This window comes from Cupressus sempervirens, chromosome 3 (assembly GCF_028749045.1).
Source record: "Cupressus sempervirens isolate cs-2001-9-10 chromosome 3, ASM2874904v1, whole genome shotgun sequence".
NCBI classification, from domain to species: Eukaryota; Viridiplantae; Streptophyta; class Pinopsida; order Cupressales; family Cupressaceae; genus Cupressus; species Cupressus sempervirens.
The window spans coordinates 692,307,713-692,331,664 of NC_143120.1; the positions used below are offsets into that span (position 1 = coordinate 692,307,713).

Sequence of the window (23,952 nt, forward strand, 5' to 3'; positions counted from 1 at the left end):
CTCCCATGAACATTTACCGATGTACTGTATGTGCTAACAGTCACTAAATTGTGTCCCATTTTGTGTGTTAAACTATAGCAGTAGAGTATGAAATACAATGCAAAGTGATAACGAACAGCCACTAACGTGGACATAGTGCAAAATTTGGGAAATTTGGCTGAACAGCGTAAAGAGTTCCTAATTAGTAAGAAAACATATGATTCGGCATTTTGAAGAAAGTAATGTACAAAGCATGCAGATTAGTTAAGCTGAATGAAATTCAACGGATTAAAGAATGAACCGTACAAAACATGCACATCAATTGAGCTGAATGAAATTCAACATAATGAAGAATGAACTGTACAAAAAATGCACATCAGTAAGGTTGAATAGAATCCTGCTACAGAACACTTTCTAGCATATCAACGATCATTAATGTTATCTTGTCACGCTCTACATACAATAAGTAAACATAAAAGTAAGAAAAATCTATCCAGAATCAAACCCCGCATTCGTTTCACCTGACCAACCGATATAAAATGTCTATTGCCTCGTATGTACTTAATCATTAACAGGATTCTGTGGTGTGTCTTCGGGTTTCCTTTTGACCACAATAACGGGACAATCAGCATGCTTCGAACAAAACTCACTGACAGATCCAGCAAATACCCTACAAATAAAAACAAAATCATCTTTTTGAGTAAATATTCATGTGCACTAGTGTCACTATATCATGCACATGCAAAGAACCACTATTACTTACACTTCTAGTAGCAGTGGCGAGAATACATAAATATGGAGAGCTCATCGAAGATAATAAAATCACTGTTCTAGTTGTTTCTACAGAACGGTTAACAAAAAGTAATTTGTGACAGCTCCAGACCCTTCATTAGATTCATCATTAATCACAATCTATGCCACGATTCAGTGATGGCATGCAGAATTATATATTCTCACTATTAAGGAATCTGTGAGGGCATGCAGAACTATATATTCTCAATCTACGAGTGCCAACTTTTTATAATCCAATCCTGTACTTTGATATTCCTAGTCAATCTCTTGCTTGTCCCTATACCATGTCCATCATAATCCTTATAGTCTGGACAAATCTTTCAGGCACCATTTGGCTGCTAGTTCTAGCTATTTAACACTCCAATTAACTAATAATTATCTCGTATCCACATTCTCGGTAAGCATATCAATCTGGTCCTAGGCTCCTCTCTCCAATGTAGCCTTGCTTAGGAGTTATTCCAGATTACCTTAAGCAATACACAGACTCATACTTAATCAGTGTAATGCAAAAATGATAAACTTCAGACAACCAGTCGATTGCCTGTCAAAAGAGCTCTAGATCCTTCACAGCTATGTCAGCCTATCTTGCCACCTACAAAAACTTTCAGAACACAATAATATATGGCAAAATGCAGCCCACGGTTACTATTTTCTAAGAGACAATGAATGAATATCAATACAATAGCCTCATTCTAATCATTTTTCTGCTGAAAATGCAGAAAGCAGAATCAAACAGTCACTCTATTACCCAACTTTGATAGCCAGATCTGCTAAGTTACCTATCTTTATATTCAGAATTTGCAGACTAGCATTGTGTTTCTTGGGCACGTACTACAAAAAGACTTTAAAATGTCAAGGACTTGGATCTACATAATCAATTTTTGGAACCGTACTGTTCTGATTGTGACACAAACCAAGTGATAAAGATATGAATTGCTTTTAAAACAAAGCAACACCGTCATATTATCACTAGTCCAATAGTGCCCAATCAGTCAGCACCCTTGCTGGAAGAAAAATGACACTTCAGAGCACCTACTGCATCTATTTATTGTCCCCAAACCTATGTCACCAATGCCAATACCTAGCATTATTTTTACACCACCACCTCTGGAAACAAAACATGGAAGGAGAATTTATTGTTAATTTGTTCAAGGAGAACATGAAGAAGACCTGTGAAAGAATGTGGCACCGATATGAGGAATTTCTGGTTCATGCAGTGTTAAACCCCTAATAAACGTACTTAACACGATAGTTGATGTATCAATGAGTTGTATTACACATGCTGCAAGCAACTTCTAATGCACACTGTCGAATAAGGTTGGACCTACAGCAGGGATTACTCTTAATAGTTTGAGGTTGGTAGTTCACTTGAAAATTTAGTCCTTTTCTTATAAAAGTTTGGAAGGCAACTTCACTAGCTTGCTAGTGCTAATGCCATAAAACATATAGAATTTGAAAGTGTACCAAATTCAAAATAGTATCATACAAATATCATTAAGCTTGAGCTCCTCCAGTTGTTCAACAACCAACCACCTCATGCCATCATTGTTGATGATGCAGTGGCAAGAGTGTTAAATTTTGTTATGGTGGTATCCTCATTAACTAATTTGGTACAACAATTGTGTTAACTTAGAGATCAGATCCTTTTCCTAGATGTTCCAAGCATTGACAACCAATACATGATTTCATACCACCTATCATATGCAACACCAATTACTTTAACTAAGAAATTTTCCATGGAAACCCAGCCAATTTAAATCAATGCCTTGCCTTCAGTCCCTATGTCAAATTAGGGTTAGAGATGGTATCAACTCACTACAACTAATCCATTTGAATGCATATTAGAGGGTTCCCGAAATTTGCATTTCTAAATATCCCCTTGTCACCCTAAATATACCAATTAAGGTCACATGTATTTATAAAGAGTCATTCACTAACAAATGGGTGTATCCATCCTATAGAAAAACTAGTGTCATGAAGTCGTGTTACAATTTATATTTATGCCGAGAGGCATTCTATATAATGGCAGCACAAATGCCCAACACAAGAATATGCCAAAATAGATTCCTCATCAATAAAAAAGAAAAGGGAGCAATTACAAACTTTTAGATTAAATATTAAATTATTAAATCATGAAATAAAAAGCATTCCTAAAATAATAGCGGGCTGAAATAATAGGCTCGAAATATAGAGCCCACAAAATATGGCTGAAAAAATAGGGCCAAAATAATTTCATTGAAAATTCAAATATGATTATTTTTGTTATATATAATTTTGCATGCACATTCATGCTTATTTTTTGTGGGAGCGGGGGAATTTGAAACAAATTCATGTAATGTGAAGAGATGTCCACTAGGAGATATGAGGAGCCTCTCACAAGTTATAAAACAAAGGCTCCTCATTTCATTTTCATTTTATGTTTTTGACGAAGGAAGAGGTGGAAATAATTGAAAGATTAGATTGGAGTTTTTGAAGAAGAGTAGATTGAGTAATTTTTTTGCAAGTGAGATTTCTATTTTTATTTAGATTTCCATTTAGATTTAGATTTAGATGTAGATTGAGATTCAAAATCAGTGATAATATTCTACTTTGATTTAGATTTCAATTTTAACTAGTTTCATTTAGATTTAGAATTCTATTCAAAATTGTTTAGATTTGCATGTCTCAAAATAGTTTTACATTTGCATGTTTCAAAGTATTTATATTTTCATGTTTCATAATTAAATTGTATTATTAATGTGGATGACAATGCCACCATATCAATAGTATTTTATTAAAGTTGGTGATTTATTTAAAGTAAATGAATCATATATTTAGTATATATTTTATCATTATTTAATTAGATAACAAATGTGTTTTATTTACTTTTCACTATATATATATATATATATATATATATATATATATATATATATATATATATATATATATAATGTTTGAAAAGTGTAAGGCAATGCCACCATATTTCAAACTTTACAATCTAAATGTTTCACTTAAAATAGCTTTGATTTTTATTTAACTTATTTGGAAAATTATTCATTTGAAAAAAATTGTGTTAATTACTAATACTTTTTTATTCTGATTATTTATAAATGTTGATGTTTGCTTATAAGTTTGCAAGTTTCTACTTGAGTTATGCCTCGAATTCTACCCTGACTACTTTGGCAAATGCCTACAAATAATTAAAGAGTTGTGCACAGCGATAATTGAATTTGTGGAGAACACAATATTTCCAATTGACTATCTTAAGGAAACGAAAGTACTACAGATGAAGAATGAAGATAAATTCCTACGTGAAACATCTATGAAAGTGGATGAGTTTCCCTCAATGATGAAAGAAGTCATTCACGGTCATTGTTCAAATAAAGGTCACAATACAATCCTAATCATTCAAGAATGTGACATGTAGTTACACCATTACAAAGAAATGTTTGTTTATAGTTCATTCTTGTCACTGGTTTTAGACTTTTACTACTTCTTTTACTACTTCTAATTACTTGTATTGGGAGTTGTGGTTCCCCATTGTTCTATGTAACTTTCATGAAGAAGAGAAGAATAATTTTTTTTTTTTAATAAAAGTTGTCTTTAATGGATGTGGCTGCTAAATATGTTAATTAAGAAATAAAATCATGAGTCTACATTGATTTATTTCATGATAGGCATGTTAATTGATTACAATTCTTAATCATTGCAATAAAGCTTGCATTAGCACTATTAAAAATTCAACAATATATAATGTTCTTACATAATCATGGAGAAATATTTTATTTTTTAATTGATTCTCATCTATTCTTTCACATTTTTTACATCATCCAAATAGTTGTCCTAGGACTTAATATTCCCCTTTCATGAAAAAAGATAAAATTAATATTTTTCCACTATTCGAGTCATTTTTGAAACCTACATCCCAATTTTGACCATAGTTCTACTCCAAGTACTCTAACACTACACCTAAGTCGCATACTTCCCTTAACCATGTCCCTTATTTTAGTGTAACATTTAACCACTTATCACCCCTAACCATAACAATAAGTGTCATATTAATGAAATTACAAACCTTGGATCCTAACTCTAACTTTAACCCTACATGTGATTGTACTAAGCATTTGGTAAATTATATGCATAGTCTTAACCTTATATTTACTACTAACTAGAAATGATATCATATTTTTAATAGGGGGCATGTGTGTGTGTGTGTGTGTAGAGAGAGAGAGAGAGAGAGAGAGAGAGAGAGAGAGAGAGAGAGAGAGAGAGATTATGGAGTGTATTTAAAGAGGAGGGAGGGAGGGAGAGATTAGTGAGTGTAGAGAGAGAGAGAGAGAGAGAGAGAGAGAGAGAGAGAGAGAGAGAGATTGGGGGGGTGCCCAGAGAGAAGGGAGGGAGAGAGAGAGAGAGATTGGGGGAGGGAGGGAGGGAGGGAGATTAGTGGGTGTGTCTAGAGAGAGAGAGAGAGAGAGAGAGAGAGAGGGTGTATTTAGAGAGCGAGGAGGGAGAGAGATTATGGAGTGTATTGAGAGAGAGAGAGAGAGAGAGAGAGAGAGAGATTAGGGGGTATATCTAGAGAGCAAGGAGAGAGATAGTAGGGGGTGTATCTAGAAATTAGAGATAGAGATTAGGGAGGGTCTCTAGAGACTAGAGAGAGAGAGAGAGAGAGAGAGAGAGAGAGAGAGGGATGTGTTTAGAGAACAGGGAAGAAGAGATATTATGGGGTGTATTTAGAAAGTAGGGAGGGAGGGAGGGAGAGATTAGCGAATGTATCTAGAGAGAGGGGTGGGGGGGAGGGAGAGAAAGAGAGATTAGAGGGTATATCTAGAGATTAGAGAGAGAGTGTGTGTGTGATTAAAGGCAATCTCTAGAGAGAGTAGGAAGGCATGTGAGAGGGAGGGAGTACATTATAAAAAATGTTGGTATGTATCACAATAGCACTAAGATCGACTATAATCAAAGTACTAACCCCAAAAATAACCTTAATCACTATAATAACATAAACCCTGACTCTAACTCTAATCCTAGCTCCAAATCTAACTCTAAATCTAGCTCTAATTGTAACCCTAACCCTAATGCTAACCCTAAATCTAATCCTAACCCTAACCCTAACTCTAACTATACCCCTAATCCTAACCCTATGCAACCCTAACTCTAATCCTAATTCAAACCCTAACCCTAACCCTAACTCAAATTATATCCCTAACCCTAACCCTAACACTAATTCTAACCCTAACTCTAACCTTAATTATAACTCTAACCCCAATTCTAACCCTATCCCTAATTTTAACGCTAACGATAACCCTAACTCTAACCCTAACCGTAACTCTAATTCTATGTCTACTTCTAACCCTAACGCTACCCCTAATTCTTACCCTAACTATAACTCTAAATCTAACTATAACTATAATTCTAACTCTTAACTCCAATTGTAACACTAACCCTAACACTAACTCTAAGTCAAACCCTAAGTTAACCCTGATCCTAACCCTAACCCTAACTCTTAACTCTAATTCTAACCCTAACCATGACACTAACTTTAATTATAACTCAAACTCTAATGCTAACTTTAACTCACCCTAACCTTAACCCTAACTCTAACTCTAATTGTAACCATTGTAACTCTAACCCTAACTGTAACCCTTATGTTAGTCCTAATGATAACCCTAACCTTAACGCTAACCCTAACCATAACTCTACTTCTGAGTGTAACATTTTATGTAACAATATCCTTAAATAAAAATAAATTCAAGTTATACAAATTAAACACCACTTATAGAATTAAAAAATAAAATGTCAAAGAATAATTTTATAGTAACTTTATACAACTATATTTAAAAATAAATAAATAATTCAATACTAAAGTTATAAAAAATAAAAAGATTTTAAAAATATGTTTCCTGTTGCACTAAGACTACCACTAGCTTATATATATATATATATATATACACACCCGGAGAGTAATCATTCTCAAGGCACCTATTTTCATAAATCCCAACTGAGAAAAAATAACCCTTGGATTTAATGAAAATAAGCGCCTCGAGAACGATTACTCTCGGCACATATATATATATATATATATATATATATATATATATATATATATATATATATATATATATATATATATATATATATATATATATGCGCGTTTAATTTAAATATTAATGGTATCAAGCATGGTCTCCAATTATAGATACTTAATGTGATGTTAAGGTATAATAATATATATTTGTGGTTATAATATTAATACAGTGTAACATCAGCGCTAGGGTACATTGGGATGCCAGGATGTTGGGACGAGTTTCTAGGATGGGGGCACAAAGGGCCTCAATTTTGGGATGGCGGTGGGACATGATACACTATACATATAGAACTTGAAATGCTAGTTAAGAAATGATGTTTCAGTATAAAATAAAAATTCAAACAGAAATTAAGTACCCATCTGAGTAATGGTGTGGTTTTGGAATGGTAGAGGTGGGGGTACTCAAGTACTACAAGTATCCGATCCAGGGAAGCAGCATAATTCAACGTTTTTTTTTTTTTTTTGGTGGTTGGTGGGGAGGACTTTTTTTTTTTCCGGTGGGGGGGGGGGGTAGAGGAGGAGGGGTGGTGCTAGTACTCATGTTTCATTGTATTAATCATTACTTTCCCATTTTCTTTATTTTTTTAATGCATTCAAGGAATTGTGGCCACTCCCTATCAACCTCGTACCATCCCAAAACTCAACAATGGGCACAACTAAACATCAATAGTAGCCCTTGTGTAATAACAAAATGAGACGAATGTGAGACATTTGATCCTAATGGAATTCACTTGCAATAATTCTTTCCAAGTAGAGGGTGAAGGGAAGGTGTTATTATGACAGATGGTTGCCTGTTTAGAGGACTGATCGTATTTTGTTTAGATTTCAAATAAGGAATTGAACAAATCTCAAGGAGTGCAAATCTAAGATGGTTTAAGCAATTGGAAGCGTATTTGAACTCATTGTCCAACAATCTTGTACAAAGTTTTTTATTTCAATTTTTTGGACTTTATCTTCCCAAGCCGTAAAGTTCATAATACTAAGCCCCATCACATTTCTAAGCCATCCATGTGACACTCAAGGACTGGTTACAACTTTGGTTCCTCACTGGCTCAATAGAATAACTCTAGATAACATAGCTTGTGTTGGGATAAGGTGACTTGGCCTTACCACGATTTATTGTTTATTTGTGCTTTCTTGGAAAGTTGCTAAATATGAGTTGGATTCTTCCACAAGAAAATATTTGGATTAAAAAAACATAAAACTTATGTTTTTTGGTGATTTATTCTCTTATGCTTTGTTTTTATGCAAGGGTTGTGCCTAAGGAAGTCTCTAAAATAATATGTAGATGTGTTGAATGTAGACACTTTATAAAGAGTTTCCTCTTGTACAAAACCTCTATAAGTACAAAGCATTGTTATAGAGAATAAAGAGAGAGATGAGAAGTTATTTGCACAAGGTTATGTTGTCGGATTTTCTCTAAAATGGAGCAAGATGTAAATCTCTGTGTGAAGGTTGAAAATGTATTGTAACTTGTTGCTGAATAATACATTAGCTTGATGGTTTGGAGGGTGGGGTTTTTACCTGGAAAGGTTTTCCCCACGTATATTTGTGTTCTCCATTTTGTCCTATTCTTCTAGTTTCATATTGTAGAATAATAATATGTATGTTGTAATGCTGCTGAAATTTATTTAGATCAGTAAATTACAATCACTTTCCTTTAAGGTTTTAATTGTGGGAAATCAACTATGTATGTTTCCACTTTTATAAATAGTAGTACACATTTGTATTTTTTTATTAGAAGCTATTCAAGGAACTATTGTATATAGGATGTGCTTACTAATCTCGTATGGCTTTCTGGGGTGCTATCATTTCCCTTCAATTGGTATCAGAGCCTGGTTTTGTGAATTGCAAGTTGCTTGCATGTGAAGATTCACAGTGTTTCTAGTTCTAGGTATTTCTTCTATTAAGATTTCTTAGTTTTCAGAGCTTGGAGAAATTTGTTTTGAAGAAATTGACTAATAATTGATCCTTTGATGAGTGGAAGTCTTGCTATTGATTTATTTTTTCAGGAGACGGTAGACATTTCTTGAAGGACGGTGAAGACAGAAAATAGAGTTAGTCATGTTGAGATGACATTGATCTGGAGCTCTTGGTTGGCAACAAAATAATTCTTGATGCATGGGTATTTGAAGGTGTCTCTTTCGTTACCTAGAATGCATAGAGGTTATGGAGTTGATCATTGGATGATCTGGAAGCTTCTAGATAACCTATCTCTCTCGGATGTATGTGCTAGTAATAGTTGTGGAGTTAGTCTACAAGTGGACTTGGAGTTCTTGTACTATGTTTTCCTCTTGGATGCTTATACATGCATGGCTTGGATTCTTGTTCATTCGATCTGAGGGGTTCATAGATTTTCCTTAAAAATCTATGATGATACTCATATGTGAAAATCTATTATTCTGGGTTCAATTGTTTGGTGTTTTTTCAGACTTTTGAATCTTTCAGATGAGAAGTGGGTGTGGATGTGCATGTGCATAGGTGGTCTTAAACACAATGTTTCTGCACATTTTGCATGCTGAAACAAAAAATTGTGGTTTTTTGTGGATCTATTGAAAAGCTATTTTCTAGACTCTAGTTCCTTCAAGATGTTGCTTGATGAGATAATTTTAGTTCTACATGCATGCATGCTTTGTGCCTGGTGAGAGAAGGTGTGTTTCTTTCTCTTCATGGAGAAGTTGGTACGTGATCGGTCACTCAACATTTCTATGGTGATGTTTTGTTGGATTCCTGGACTATGGTGCTCAATGTGGACATAATTGGCAAATCAAATTTATGCTTGATTTGGTGTTTGAGTCGTGTTGTCTACATGATTATTCTCTTTGATCTCATTTGTACATGTCACTAATGTGATAGTGGGTTTGCATGTTGCAATGATTAAATCTACAAGTTGTGCAGTCAGGTGGGTAGGCCAACCATTTAATTACAGTGGGATAACTTGGATTGTGAACTCTCTATATCCACTAGATTTGATTCAGTGTTGGTGCAAACTTGTTAGTTGACCTTGTTTGTGGTCACTTGTGTATTGGTGTGGTTGCTTTGGGATGAGACGATGGATGATAAGTGAGTACTTGGATAGTCAGTTATGGGGTCTTATAGCATGGTGAATTTCCTTAGTGTGGAGATCTTGGTTTTGCTTAGTGTGATGTGTAGACCTGGATGATTTTTCAGTTTTGGGGGATGGTGTGTCATATGCTTAGATAGCTCAATATCACATTTTAGTGGGAGCTTTAACAGTGGCTGTATTTTTCCATCACATGGTGATGGATGATCTTCTTTAGTGTTGCAGATGTTGGAGGATGCCTTAAATCATGTTGTTGCAGAAAGGTCTTTCACATTTGTTGGTTCACTACTTGGAGATGGTATCTTGTGTGATTGGAGATGTTGACATCTATGGGATCCAAGGGGTCCTTGGTAGAGATGTTTTTTATGCTTTGATTTGATATGTTATCATGGTAGCTTTTTATGTCATGGTTTTCTCTTTATTACTAGTTTAGAGTGTGCTATGATACAATTATTTGATATGATCACATGGAGCATGTTATCTCTTTGGAGGAGATGGTTTAGATCATGATGTCATGTTTATGTTCATGATTCCATGGTTGGAGCTTTGACATTGATCTTGGTTTAGTTTCTTGGTATTGAGTACTTTGATCATTTGCTTGATACTTCATGACAGTTCTATGTTGCAGTAAAGTTTTGCATGGAGTGATTGATTACAGGTGCTTGTGAATACGTCGAAGACTTAGGGGAGGCTAGAGTTCTCTTGATATGAGAGACATGTTGAGATGTATACTCTTGATGAGATTTCAACAAAAAGTCTGAGGAGCCTACACCTTTGTTGAATGTGAGTTCAATAGAGACATATGAGGAGATTGTTCTTCGATAAGTCATGGGGTGACTTGCATATCTTGGAGGAGCATTCCCATTTCTCGCTTCTATTTGTTGAATGTGAGTTCAATAGAGACCTATGAGGAGATTGTTCTTGGATAAGTCATGGGGTGACTTGCATACCTTGGAGGAGCATTCCCATTTCCCACTCCTAGTCTACTTGATAGTTTATCACTTGAGAGGTATTGTCCAATGTTACTCTCAGGTTCCTTATGTTTTCTTGCATATTCATGGATCTTGAGCTGCAGTTAGATGGTTCTAGAGGACTCATTGTGAGAGATGGGTAACATGATTATGTCCTTGAGGTGTATTTTCATTTATGATGACAATAGGAGATGGTAGCGAGTGGATTTCCTAAAATGGGAAATGGAGTTGTTTGATCTTCTTTAAGAGGCTTACATCCATATAGATTCATGATATCATGTTATGTTTGATCTCTTGAGGTTAAACAGTTATGGATGTTGTTGTGGCTTTTCTCTTGGGGTTGTGAAGGAGATCATACTTTACACAACTGACATTTAGAAGTCTTTGTAGAAGGACATGATACATGCTTACGATTTGCAGTTTCTTTCTTTGGTATTGATTCTCTTCTTGGATGTTTTGGTTCACATAACATTGTTTTTTGACATTTGTTGGAGCTATGGTGGTCACTCTTTTATGGTCATTTGTTATCACATGTACTTCATTGTTTTTCTGTGCTGACAAAGCGGTTCCTTTATCTCTTTTTTTTGTTGGATGTGGAGAACATGGGAGGGTTGTGGAGATTGGATGAGAGAGATGTTTCTTACAATGTTTTTGCTCCAGGATTTGTATGTCTTTGTGGATGGTCCTTGGTACTATATGGTTACACTTTCTTTGTGTTGTTATCAATAGACTCAATATACCTTTTGAGTTTTCAGATTTGACATTACCCATGTAGTGGGAGATCTTGCATGTGTTTAGTCTTCATCAACTGGTTTGCACATAGAGCTTGAGGTTGCAATTTATGGGTTGGTCATGTTGCTAGCATGAGTTTCTTGATGTTCGATACCTTTGAGGTATGGGTGATTGGATGGGTTAGCATCTGATGTGGATGTTATTTTCAATCTCGTGGGTTTATCATTTGGAGTGGACCAATCAGTATGGTTGTTTTTTTGGTTGATGCTTTATCTTGCTTTCTAAAGGATGACTTCACAATTTTGTTGGGCTAAGAAGTTGATGTTTTTTATGCTTCTATGTAGCTCATGAGAAGAGTAAAGTGGTGGCATTATTGTGCAACCTTTGTTATCACTGGGATCTTATGCTTGTGTTGGTTGGACAAGTGTCTAGTTGGAGGACGAGAGCATGTGTTAAGATTTATGTGGTTTCATGAATGGTTGCGATGATATAGTTTCATTAGTATGAATCTTGCAAGGTCTTCATCAAGTGGGAGATTCTTGGAATAAGGTGACTCAGCCTTAGCACGATTATTGTTTTATTTGTGCTTTCTTGAAAAGTTGCTAAATGTAAGCTGGATTCTTCCACTAGAGTAGAAAAACATAAAGCTTATGTTTTTTGGTGATTTATTCTCTTGTGCTTTGTTTTTATGCAAAGGTTGTGCCTAAGAAAGTTTCTAAAATAATTTGTAGATGTGTTGAATGTAGATGCTTTAGAAACAGTTTCCTCTTGTGCGAAACCTCTATAAGTACAAGGCATTGTTATAGAGAATAAAAAGAGAGATGAGAAGTTATTTGCACAGGGTTATGCTGTTGGATTTTCTCTAGAATGGAGCAAGATGTAAATCTCCATGTGAAGGCTGAAAATGTATTGTAAATTGTTGTTGAATACTACATTAGCTTGATGGTTTGGAGGGTGGGGTTTATACCTAGAAAGGTTTTCCCCACGTATATCTGTGTTCTCTATTTTGTCTCATTCTTCTAGTTTCATGATTGTAGAATAATAATATATATGTCGTACTGCTGCTGAAATTTATTTAGATCAGTAAATTGCAATCACTTTCCTTTAAGATTTTAAAGGTGGGAAATCAACTGTCTATTTCCGCTTTTATGACATAGTAGTATGCACTTGTATTTTCTTATTAAAAGCTATTCAAGGAACTATTGTATACAGGATTTGCATACTGATCTCAGATGACTATCTGGGGTGCTATCATTCCCCTTCAGTTTGCTACTCATTTTCAGCTCACCAGCTTTTAAGCATATTGAAGGAATGTATTCATGTCCATTGCATATCATTTAAGCACTAAATTTCTGCATTGTAAGCAGCTACTATATCTATACATTGGATTACTGTTTCTGTCATCCCTGCATTGAGATTGAGTCACAAAAGGCTTCCATGTAAGCTCCAAATTGGTGGCATTGAATTTAAGCATCCTTCTTGGACTGCGGAGATGAGAAAGGGCAAAAAGACCCCATTATATTAAGAGTTGGGCATGAAGAACTAGTACCTATGTGGCCACCTTGATAGAAATGCAGTCACGATGTGGTGGACATCCCCCTCTCAGCTTTTGATCATTTATCTTGTTTGAGTTGCATCTTATTTACTATTTTTCCCTCTTTTGTTTGTGTTTGCTGTTCTTTTCTGCCTGAAGGATGTGCCGGTTCACCAACTGCAGAGGAAAGATATTGTCAGAAATTGGAAGAGTAGTCTCCCTATCCATGCTATCTAATGAGCAGGCATGGTGCAGATCATCCAGCAATTGATGCATACAGAGACCTTCCATTACCTCTCCTTCATTTGTTTATGATCTCTTAGCTAGTTGTGATGGGAGAAATAAGCATGTTCCCTGTTTTTTCTAATCTTTATTTCTAACTGGTTTAGTAGCCTTATCTCACATTAAGGTGTATTGTTTTGCAGCACTTACCCAGACCTCATTCACACATCCATATTATGCTTATTTTTATTATTTTACTATCACAATTTCAGGATCAATAAATTTATTCTTTCATCTTCTCTTCTCCATTCATTCTGGTGTCATAAGGTAGAGAGCTCCTTGCTTTTTGCCCCTATCCTATGTTACCCATGCTTTTGCCTAAGGCCCTCGGTCAATTTGTCCATTTTATTGAGCTGAAGAAAACAAATGTAGATTACTTTAATGTGGCTAACACGTGAATTTACTAATGCAAAGACAAACCAATCATTGTTTTACTATTTATTTTATTATAAATCGCTAAGGTACATATGCAACTGAAAATAATAGATCCTTATATCTACTAAAGAGCCCTTTGATTTCTGTCCTGATCAATGATCCAGGACTCACCCAGATTTGCTACAACTCGGCAAGTCCCAAGCCAGGCAACCCTGGCAGAGTCCCAGGGGGCAGACTCTAGCTCCGCCAAGTCTAGCGAGTAACACTCCATGGCTCACCGAGTCAGCAAGTCAGACAAGACCCAATGAGTCTCAATGACCTGAGTCTCAACAACGGGAGTCGGCAGGCATCTAAGATGAAATATGCAAATAAAAAAACAGAAACTTCAAGCATTTTAACTTGTAATTTTTTCTTCTATTTGATCTTCCCATCTGTAAAAGTGAGCTCATCTCATTCTATTGGTTAAAAAGAGAAGAGCATGTTGTGAGGAAAAATAAGAGTGCATAGAAGGGCAACCAGCAAGGGGGAAGAGCAAAAAATCATCAGTGAATCACATTGGGCCAGCTTTGTACTTGCATTAGGTGCTTCAAAAGCTTCATACTGACAATTACAAAGAGATTTCAACTTTGTTCTATGAGGTGATATTGAATTTTTTTTTTTTTTTTTGTAAATTCTAAACAAAAATCTTCATTGTTTTTTTTAGAACATTTCAATTCTTTTCATTTCAAATTCAAACAGAAAACAGAAAACCCTACATCTGTTTTAAATCTATTTAAACAGTCAGCAAACCCTACATTTTTTAAGAATAAATTACAAATAATAACCGTACAAATGTAAAAAAATCATTCATATTGTCTTGTTGTATCAGCCTTGAACTTTTCAAAACCATAATTTTCTCATAATGTCTGCTCCTAGACCTCAGCCTAAGGCCACTGAAAAAGGTCAAAAGGATGAAGCATGGAAACATACCAAAGACTTTCCTAGTAGAACAAAAGGACAGCCTGAATTAGTGAAGAAATTTTTATGGTTGCATCAATAGATTAAAGTACCATATTGTTAGAATATGTGCCTATGATGTTGATCCATGTGACAAAGCAACTCCCGAGGCTATTCATGAATGCCAATGAAAAGTAAATGAAGAAGAGGCAACAGGAGTTGGTGAATATTGGTTCATGTTCAACCAAAGGTTGTGTTGGAGAAGCTTCTTCAATGCTTCCATATCACCCTCCGGCTTCTATAGCTGCTTGTGTGTTTGTTATTGTTCCTAGCTCTTCTAGTGCTAATGGCACTATTAGCATTGGTCCTAGAGTTTAGAAATCTAGGATGGATTCATATTTTGAGTCACACATTACTGCTGGTTCACAACCCTCAATTGAGAGCATGCCTTGGAACAAGGAGGTACATGATGCTACTAAAAAAGCAACTGGCAAGTTTTGGTACTATTGCAACATTCCATTTTTTGCAGCCAAGTAATTCCTTTTTATTTGATTGTTTTAAATTTTAAATTTCTTTGTCTAATGAGTTTTTATTACATGTCTTATTTAATTTATTTGTAACAAATCTCCTTATTGGCAAAACATGATAGATGTCGTAACCATTTGTGGGGCGAGGTTCAAAGCCCCTACTGATACTAAGTTAAAGTGGCCCACTTTCATTAGAATCAGTTCATGATATAAAAGTTGAATTACAAAACCAGTATGTGGTTCAGAGCAAAACGGTTTGCACCATCACGACAGATGTTGGATATGGACTAATAGGAGGAATAGGACAACTTTCTTGTTTCCTGCAAAGGTGATTGATCACTCTACTCCCATAAATGCATTGAATAGTTTGAATTTGATTTCATGATCAATATTTGTAATTTATGAATTTTATTGATTGACCGTTGATTTTGCTTTATTTTCAATGTCCTACATGTTTCTTGAGTCCATTGATGCTTCCTCACATGTCAAATATGCCACATACCAATATGAGGCCATAGAGAAAATCATAAGTGAGTTGGGTGACAAAAACATAGTTCAATTTGTGACCAACAATGTAACAAATTATGTTGTCGAAGTAAACTTTTGATGGACACATATTTCGGACTCCATGTACCACCCATTACATTGACCTCGTGTTGGCAGACATTGGCAAGCTTCCATGGGTTAAATCGTGCACAAACAAGGCCAAAAGCATTTGTGAATTTATGTACATCATGCATGGGTCCTCAATGTAATGAGGCAATTATAGGGAAAAATGAGTTGGCTCATCCTGCAATCACAAGATTTGCCACAAATTTTATCACACTACAATCCATGCTTTGGTGAAAGGCAGCTTTGAGGCGCATGTTTGTTGATGAGGAGTGGACTATGTTATCCTATGTTACAACCACTACAAGGATTGATGAGCTAGATGGCATGTTTAATGGGCCAAGTTGTTGGTCCGCTTGTGTTGGATTACCCCAAACCACTAAGAGGGGGGAAGGGGAGGTGAATTAGTGGTCTAAAAAACTTAATTTATCAATCCAATTATTGCTTATAACTAGTGGCATCAAACATATGTCAGGTTAATACAAGAATAATAACATAAAGACATAACAATTCATAGAACATTTGAATCACATATGCACATTACATAAAACTAGCGTTTGAGTCGAAAATGCTTTAAAGGTGAAAAATCACTACAAGAATGAACTATATTAAGCCTCACTGGCAATCTCACTGATTATAATTTTAGGAGCACCAACCCCTAACAAGTTTAGGACTACCGACTCCAATCAATGCCTCACTAGCTACATTAAGGGACTAACCTTGGAAGCACCAACCCCTCACACAAATCTCATTGAAGAAAAAAGATACAAAGGGATACTTTGTTTCACTATTAACCCTATATTAATTTCTCTTATTAGCAATAATAGACAACCTAGTGATGGACAATGGTGGTTATATACGCTACAAAAGATTGGCAAAGAACTCAAAGATGGTGTTGATATTCCATTAGATATATTGGAAGCATGTTTGTTTAAAGTGGACCAGATGCCTTCTCATTCCTTTCATCTTCCATTCATCCTTTTTTAACTCCGATCTTCTCCTCTTCTCCCTTTCTCTTTCAAATAAATTATCCTTCCTTTTATATCATAATTTGAAGGAGTCACATCTCTTTATTATATATCTCTTGACTTTTCATTAGATTTAGTTAACTTACATTATTTTATATATATTATTTATTTAATGTTTATTATCATTTATTATTAAATCCTATTTAGAAAGATAATATAGTTTCTACAATATTCTCTCGAATGGTTAATTTTATTTACTTATTCATTCATTGTAATCTTTTCTTATTTAATTCTTATTTTAAATAGATTATATATATGTTATTATTTATATTAGCATAATAATATTTTTTTATTATTTCTTATTTTTATATTTTAATATATGATTTTATTATATCATTATTTATTTAATAATATTATACAATCTGATTATTATCATATATCTTAAAATGGGGACATGATAGTCCACCCTTCCTCAAATTGCTTGCCCTCAAGCAATTAGATAATTTCTTCTATTGATTTGAAAGACGTACCTCCTTTAGTCCAAATTCTTAAGTTGTTGTCATGAATATGACTGACCTCTTCCTATGTCTATTGCCTTTCAACATTGGTCTTTCATATGAACTATTTTCCTATATCTTTTGTTACCCTTCAGAATGGTAACATCATGCTCTAATACCACTGTAATATCCCCCCTCCTTAAGTTGCTTCCCAATGAGATTAACCTACAAAGATTAGTTGGTAAAAACTATTAAATTTAATTTTAATAAATAATATTTAGATATTCACTTGTTTCTAATAGACTTTAAGGATTCTTTCAAATCAGGCTTCCTAACCCTCTAGGAGGATCCCTCGTGTTCAAGAGAACGATCCTCAATTATTCTTCCTTCTTGTTTGAAATCGTTATTCGAGTTGAACTTCATAACCCTCTGGGAGGACCCCTCGTGTTCTGCGAAACCCTCGATTAGTTAGTCGTCTCCCTTGAAAGGTATCCATTAAGGCCTACAAGATTTGCCTATCAAACCCCCTACATTTCTCTTGAATGAGATCACATTTTGATGAAATGAATTGATACCATTCTATCTTATTCTGTTTTCCAATTATTCTAATTCAAATTATCTTTTATTCCATAATCATAAGTTCGCCTTGTTTATTTTGTATTCAATGGTAATATATAAATCTTGTTTCATTTTTCATTTATATCCTTGTTAGAAATTTGTCCAATGCTCCCCTCAAGTTTGTGACAAGGGCTTAACCACCTCCTGTGTACTATAAGTTGAGTGGTTGTATCAGGTATTAACAAATCGGTCTCTTGGTGCAACAGCAACCCCACTCTTACAAGTGGTATTAGAGCTTGGTCACAGGTTTGAATCCTCAAACCCTCGAGTAACATTGAGGGAGAGATTGTCAGAAATTTGTTCACCGCTCCCCTCGAGATTTGTGACACGGGCTTAATCGCCTCTTGTGTATTATGAATTGAGTGGTAGTATCAGACATTAACAGATCAATCTTTTGGTGCAACAACAACCCCACTCTAACAATCCTTCTAAAGTCACAACCTTTTATAATCATTATCCTTTCAAAAAATCACAAAACTTCATAGTTACAACATTTTGAAGAGTCACAACCATTCACAATTATAACTCTTTCAAAGATTCATTTCAACCTTTTTTAGAACTCCCTTCCTTACTTTCTTCTCATTCCTTTTGCCTTCAATTAATCTTTCTTTTACTCCCATCTTCTCCTCTTCTTCCTTCTCTTTCCAATGAACTCTCCTCCCTATTATTTCTAAATTTGAAGCAGTCACATCTCTTTATTACATATCCCTTGACTTCTCATTAGATTTAGTTAATTTATATTATTATATATTATAATATGTATTTACTTATTATTTTATGTTTATATATGTCCTATTTAGAAAGGTAATATAGTTTCTACAATATTCTCTCTTATAATTAATTTTATTCACTTATTCATTTATTGTAATCTTATTCTTACTTAATTTTTTAACCATACTTTAAATATCATTTTATTGATAATAGATTATACATATGCTATTATTTATATAATATTATTCATATTTTACATTTTAATATTTGTCAAAGGGCCCTTGGTCTACCAGTGAAGTTGAATGGCTCACAAAGAGCCCACCAAGGATCAAGTCTCGCTGAGTGTAAGGCCCCCAACATCAAAAAAGGGATGAGGTTGGGATTGTGCCCCGGGCGAATTTGGCAAAATGAATACCCCTCAGTCCTTGGTTCTTAAACAAGAGGCAAAGCCATAAGGCTGAACTTTCAGCCATATATATATATATATATATATATATATATATATATATATATTTCAATTGATGGTTTTATTATCATTATTTATTTAATAATATAGCATTATATAAATATTATTAGAAAATTAAATCTTAAAAATGGGACATGATAGATTGAGATTGCCATAAGACAACCTAGATTGTTGAGATGTCATGATAAGGAAGTCAAGCTAGCAACTAGTCCATGTTCGAGCAAGATTTTGAGGATCTCGGCTCCTCAAGTATTGTATGATGATGAAGCATGATAGAGATATTGTACTCAATTGTTGATGGCTTTTAGAGCCTCGATGGCATCAGTAATGAACCATTTGCTAGGAGATTTACAATATTGGATATTTTGCAAAAATTAAAGTAAGTAACCTCCTCTTAGCTCTAAGATTGCAAAATTTGATCCACAATATGTTTCATTACATTTTGGTCAAGATAAAGGAGCACCATAGTAATATGATTTTCTTCACCTTAGAGAGTATTATGATTCCATCTATTGAGGTGGTGGAAGTAATATCGCAACCTACCATAACTATGCTATGTGCTAATATTCAAGAATGCAACCCTTTTATTGTGGCATGTAGATTGGTCAATAATTTATTCAAGCATTATGAAAAAAATTGAACTCCCAATAGCACAAGGCAAAGGAGGTTAGCGATGGCAATAAGAGTGATGAGGAAGATGAAGAGCCACAGGAGGATATACAAGAATCTGCTACTACATCTACAAGTAGAGAAACCCTAAGCCTACATGAAAACGACAAGGTTGATGAGGGTATGTGCATGGAGCTTGCCAAGACAACATTGATCAATCAACTACATAGAGATGCGAACATTACCAAAGATCATTTTCATGTACAAATCTACAGTTTGTTGGGTATGGAGTTCTTTTTGTAGAACATGTATAATGAATCAAAATTTACACCCCCATGGGTGGCCTATTTGTGCATTGTGTTCTCCTATAGCCTAAGACCTAAGTTGTAGCACTTACCCTTTTATACCACTTACCAACTCAAATCTTAACCCAAAATCTAGATAAGCAAAACCTAACAGCCACGGACACGAGGACACCACTGAAACGTCCTTGCAGTGTGCTTGTGTCTGTGAATTTGCAAATGTGTAGAGAATCATTTGAGCGTTACAACTCTGCCACCACGCATGGATTCCATCAAGGTTTGATTTAAAAAATCCTTGATGGAAGCCATTTTGGGGGCTCTTCTACACCCTCATAAGCTCTATTTACTCTAATACATTCAATCTTGTTCTTCACAACCATCTACAAGCTTTCATATCACTTATATTCAATAATTTTTGGCTCAAGCTCAAGCTCTCTCACTTCTATAGCCATTTTCAACTCCATACATCCACTTTTATTGTAAGTTTTCACTCTCAACTGCAAGAACAAACTTTTCACTTAGATTTGTGCTTCATATCCACACTCTTCTTCACTTTTGGTGAGTTTCCTTCACTTTCACTCATATTTCCAGATCTTTTCAGCATATCATAGTGTCTAATCTTGCTTATTTTTACATTATAGCATTTATTTTCATTATCTTTGTCATTTCAATATGGTTATCTATCACCAATAATCACATGCCTAAATTTTTGGTCGATCATGGAGGTGGAAACACCAAAACAAGAGTCTAACATAGGCAAGCCTCTCAAACGGCCCCTACAATTTCCCCTTCTTGTTTGTGTGCAAGGATTTGAGTTCTCATGATTTTCTTAGTCACTCAAGAGGATTTTATTATCAATCGTTGGTTTAGGTTTAATACTGCTTCTCTTTTTCACTTTCATATATTCATCACAATATCTTGATAAAGGTTCAATCTCTTATTTTATCACCCACATATTAATTATAGTAGCTTTAGTTTTATTCGTGTATCATTAGTTGTTGGTTTATTTAAATGAGCTTAGTCTAGTCACTTTTTAGCTCAAAACTATTATTCTAAAACTTCACCTATACAAGACAACAACTCCCCAAGCATACTTCCCCTAGACATGTTGTAGTCTCCTAGACTCGCGCATCTACCTATGACAGAGAGCAAATCAATTTCAGGGTTTTACCTATACAACTCGTCTTTCTGGCCTCTATGGTCAGAATATTCATATTTGTCTAGTAGTGCCTGCAATGCACGTTCATTCACCTCAAACACACTAAAACCCCACACACATCATCCATTTATCATTCATAAGCATTAACTAATTAATCAATATATAGTTGGACTTGATTGAAAAAAATTATTTCATACTCGGTTAGTTTATCACACACTTGTGCACTCCTATTCAAATTCTTCAAACTATAAACTTTAACATGAACTCACATTCAACCATATATTCCAACACTCCTAGTTGGCTAAGTGAGGTGGTTAGAAGGGAATTGTGTATCCCATTGAGACATTAACCGGTCTTTAGGGAGTGTATTTTTTTCTCCTCCACATTTTGGTGAACCCAACATGAACAACTCCATTAGCATCTAGGTGTGTTGAGGCTCTATGAGCTTTACAACTCAGACAACGACAAGGTCATTTGCACCTAGGACTCTCAAACAAATAATCCTTAATGATCGGAATAGTCCATCTAGATTGGAAACTATTTTCTCAGGTAACATTGATGTAAACCATTTGGGTGGTTCACAATTCTTTATAGGACCCATCTTAGAATGCAATACGGACCGAAGCCAAGATCTCATCACACGCACCTAAGAGCTCTCCAACACAATCCCCTCCTGCAATGGATCATGATTCGACTCTCATGATGGACTTTGAAAAAGTACAGTCCTTGGATGATAACTTGAAGGACTTTGAAAACTTCCTTAAGGAGAAGGGTGCTCGTCTTGAAGCAAGGGACGCAATCTATAGCCTAAGGGAATTGTTGGTTGCAGATAAGAAAGGTCTCAAAATTCTTCTCACTATAGGGTAGATAGTGAAAGAGCTAGTCCCTCTGTGTCTCCCTCTCGAACAGGCACAGTCCTTTGGTCTCCACAAAAAATAGATTGACATATCCATGCCTGGAGCCTTCATCTACATGATGGAGCCATCAACATTCGATGCCACCTCTAGTGCATCCATAGCTAGCCTCTGTCAATAAGAATTTCATTAGACAAGGTCAACACAATCTTGGCGATGGAGGTAGTGGAAGAACTTCCATGGATGGAATTAAGGTCTTTCTAAGCAGACACAGTCATCACCATCATCCTCCTCTTCCTCCTAGCAATCCCATTATGAACACTATATTGCAAAATGTTGGACAATTGCAGCAACAATTGGTCAACTTGTCGACTACAACTAACCAAGGTCCCCAGCGCCTTTCTATTGTCATAGTCCTTTGACCATATAGATCTTGAGCACCCCACTGTCTCAAGGGGTTGAGTCCCTGAACTTTGAAAGGTACAATGGAGAAGGTAACCCACATCAACTCTTTCCTTACACAATGCAAGGACTACCATACCATGCATTCTGCATTGCTAAAACTATTTCCCCAATCCCTCAAAGGAATAGCCATGAAGCGGCATAGCTCTCTCCTAGACTATTCTATAGGGACTTTCAAACATCTCATGGACACATTCCTTACTCACTTCCAAGCTAACATCAGAAGAATGCTCAACAAAGTTGATCTTGTATACTATAAGCAAGCGCTAAACGACAAGGTAACAAACTTCATCTCAAGGTTCCAATCTATTTCTACCAAGATGCCTTATGCCCTGTTGGATGTTGATTTCCCAAAGATGTTCATCAGCAACCTGCAATCAACTCTAAGGGAGAAACTACCTCTAAACAAGCATCCAAACTTCACGTCTATACAGTGCCTTAACCAACTACCAACATACAGTGGCCCAGTTCAAAGGTTGCCCTTAAACACCTTTGGAGGAGCCTCTACCTCTAGAAGGAATCAAATAAACAAAGTAGCAGCCAACATCCTAGCCCTACCTCCTCCAAGCACAAAGAGGAATTATGTCATGATAGAAGCACAGAGGAATTGAACATTCACTAGGATTGCGAATTCCTATGTTAATATATTGCAAAAATTGCTTAGGGATAATCTGATCACTTTCCCTGAAGTGAGACCATTTCCTAGTGACTGACCCTATCCCCGGTTGTATGACAACTCTTAAGTATTTTCAATACAATTGTGTGAACGGTCATGACACTGAGAGTTGTGTGTCTTTTCCACCTCGTACAAGAACACATTGATAGGGGTACCATCAAACTAAATGAGAAGAAGCCTTGAACAAACAAGTTCGTGGGTAAGGCTAATAGCGAATTAAAAATCTATACTGACCCATTTCCACCTCATTTGACGAATTTCATCACAACTTCTTCCAATCTCCATCTCTAGGAGAACCCACACGTGAACATGGTGAGCATCACGCCTGTCTCTCCACTGATTTAACGAGTATTGGAGACTACCATCTCCTTCACACCCTCGGATGAGCCCTAAGGTGGAGAGCTCGCTCTACTCTATGTCACGGCTTCTATCACTGACATCACTAGCTGAGGTGTCCTGGTTGAAGCCACAAGTTGTGTCAATGTAATCACAGAGGAGGCCCTCTTCATTAATAGCTTAAATCAGGGAAGGTACGATGATTGTGATGTCATCATCAGAATGTATGATAGGATGCCACTGCCCATCATGGGATCAATTGCTCTAACTATTGAATTAGGTCCCAAGGTTGTCTTAACCTCATTCGCTATGGTCCCTAAGCAGACCTCTTAAGGATAAAGCTAGGCATCCCTCAACTTATGTCCATGAGAGTCGTCCCCTCAATCGTCCACAAATGTTTAAAGTTTCCTCATGAAGGAGTCA

The 23,952-nt window shown here is 35.6% G+C and overlaps 1 protein-coding gene across 1 annotated transcript in view; it reads right to left on the reverse strand.

Moving 5' to 3' along the window:
• Positions 1-301: 301 nt before the first annotated feature.
• Positions 302-23,952, reverse strand: part of LOC149568627 (universal stress protein A-like protein) — a 92,466-nt gene continuing 68,815 nt past the window's right edge. Inside the window, exon 4 of the mRNA XM_089821492.1 lies at positions 302-649. Within this exon, the coding sequence (XP_089677618.1) occupies positions 541-649 (109 nt within the window). The 3' untranslated portion in view covers positions 302-540. The remainder of the gene's footprint in view (positions 650-23,952) is intronic.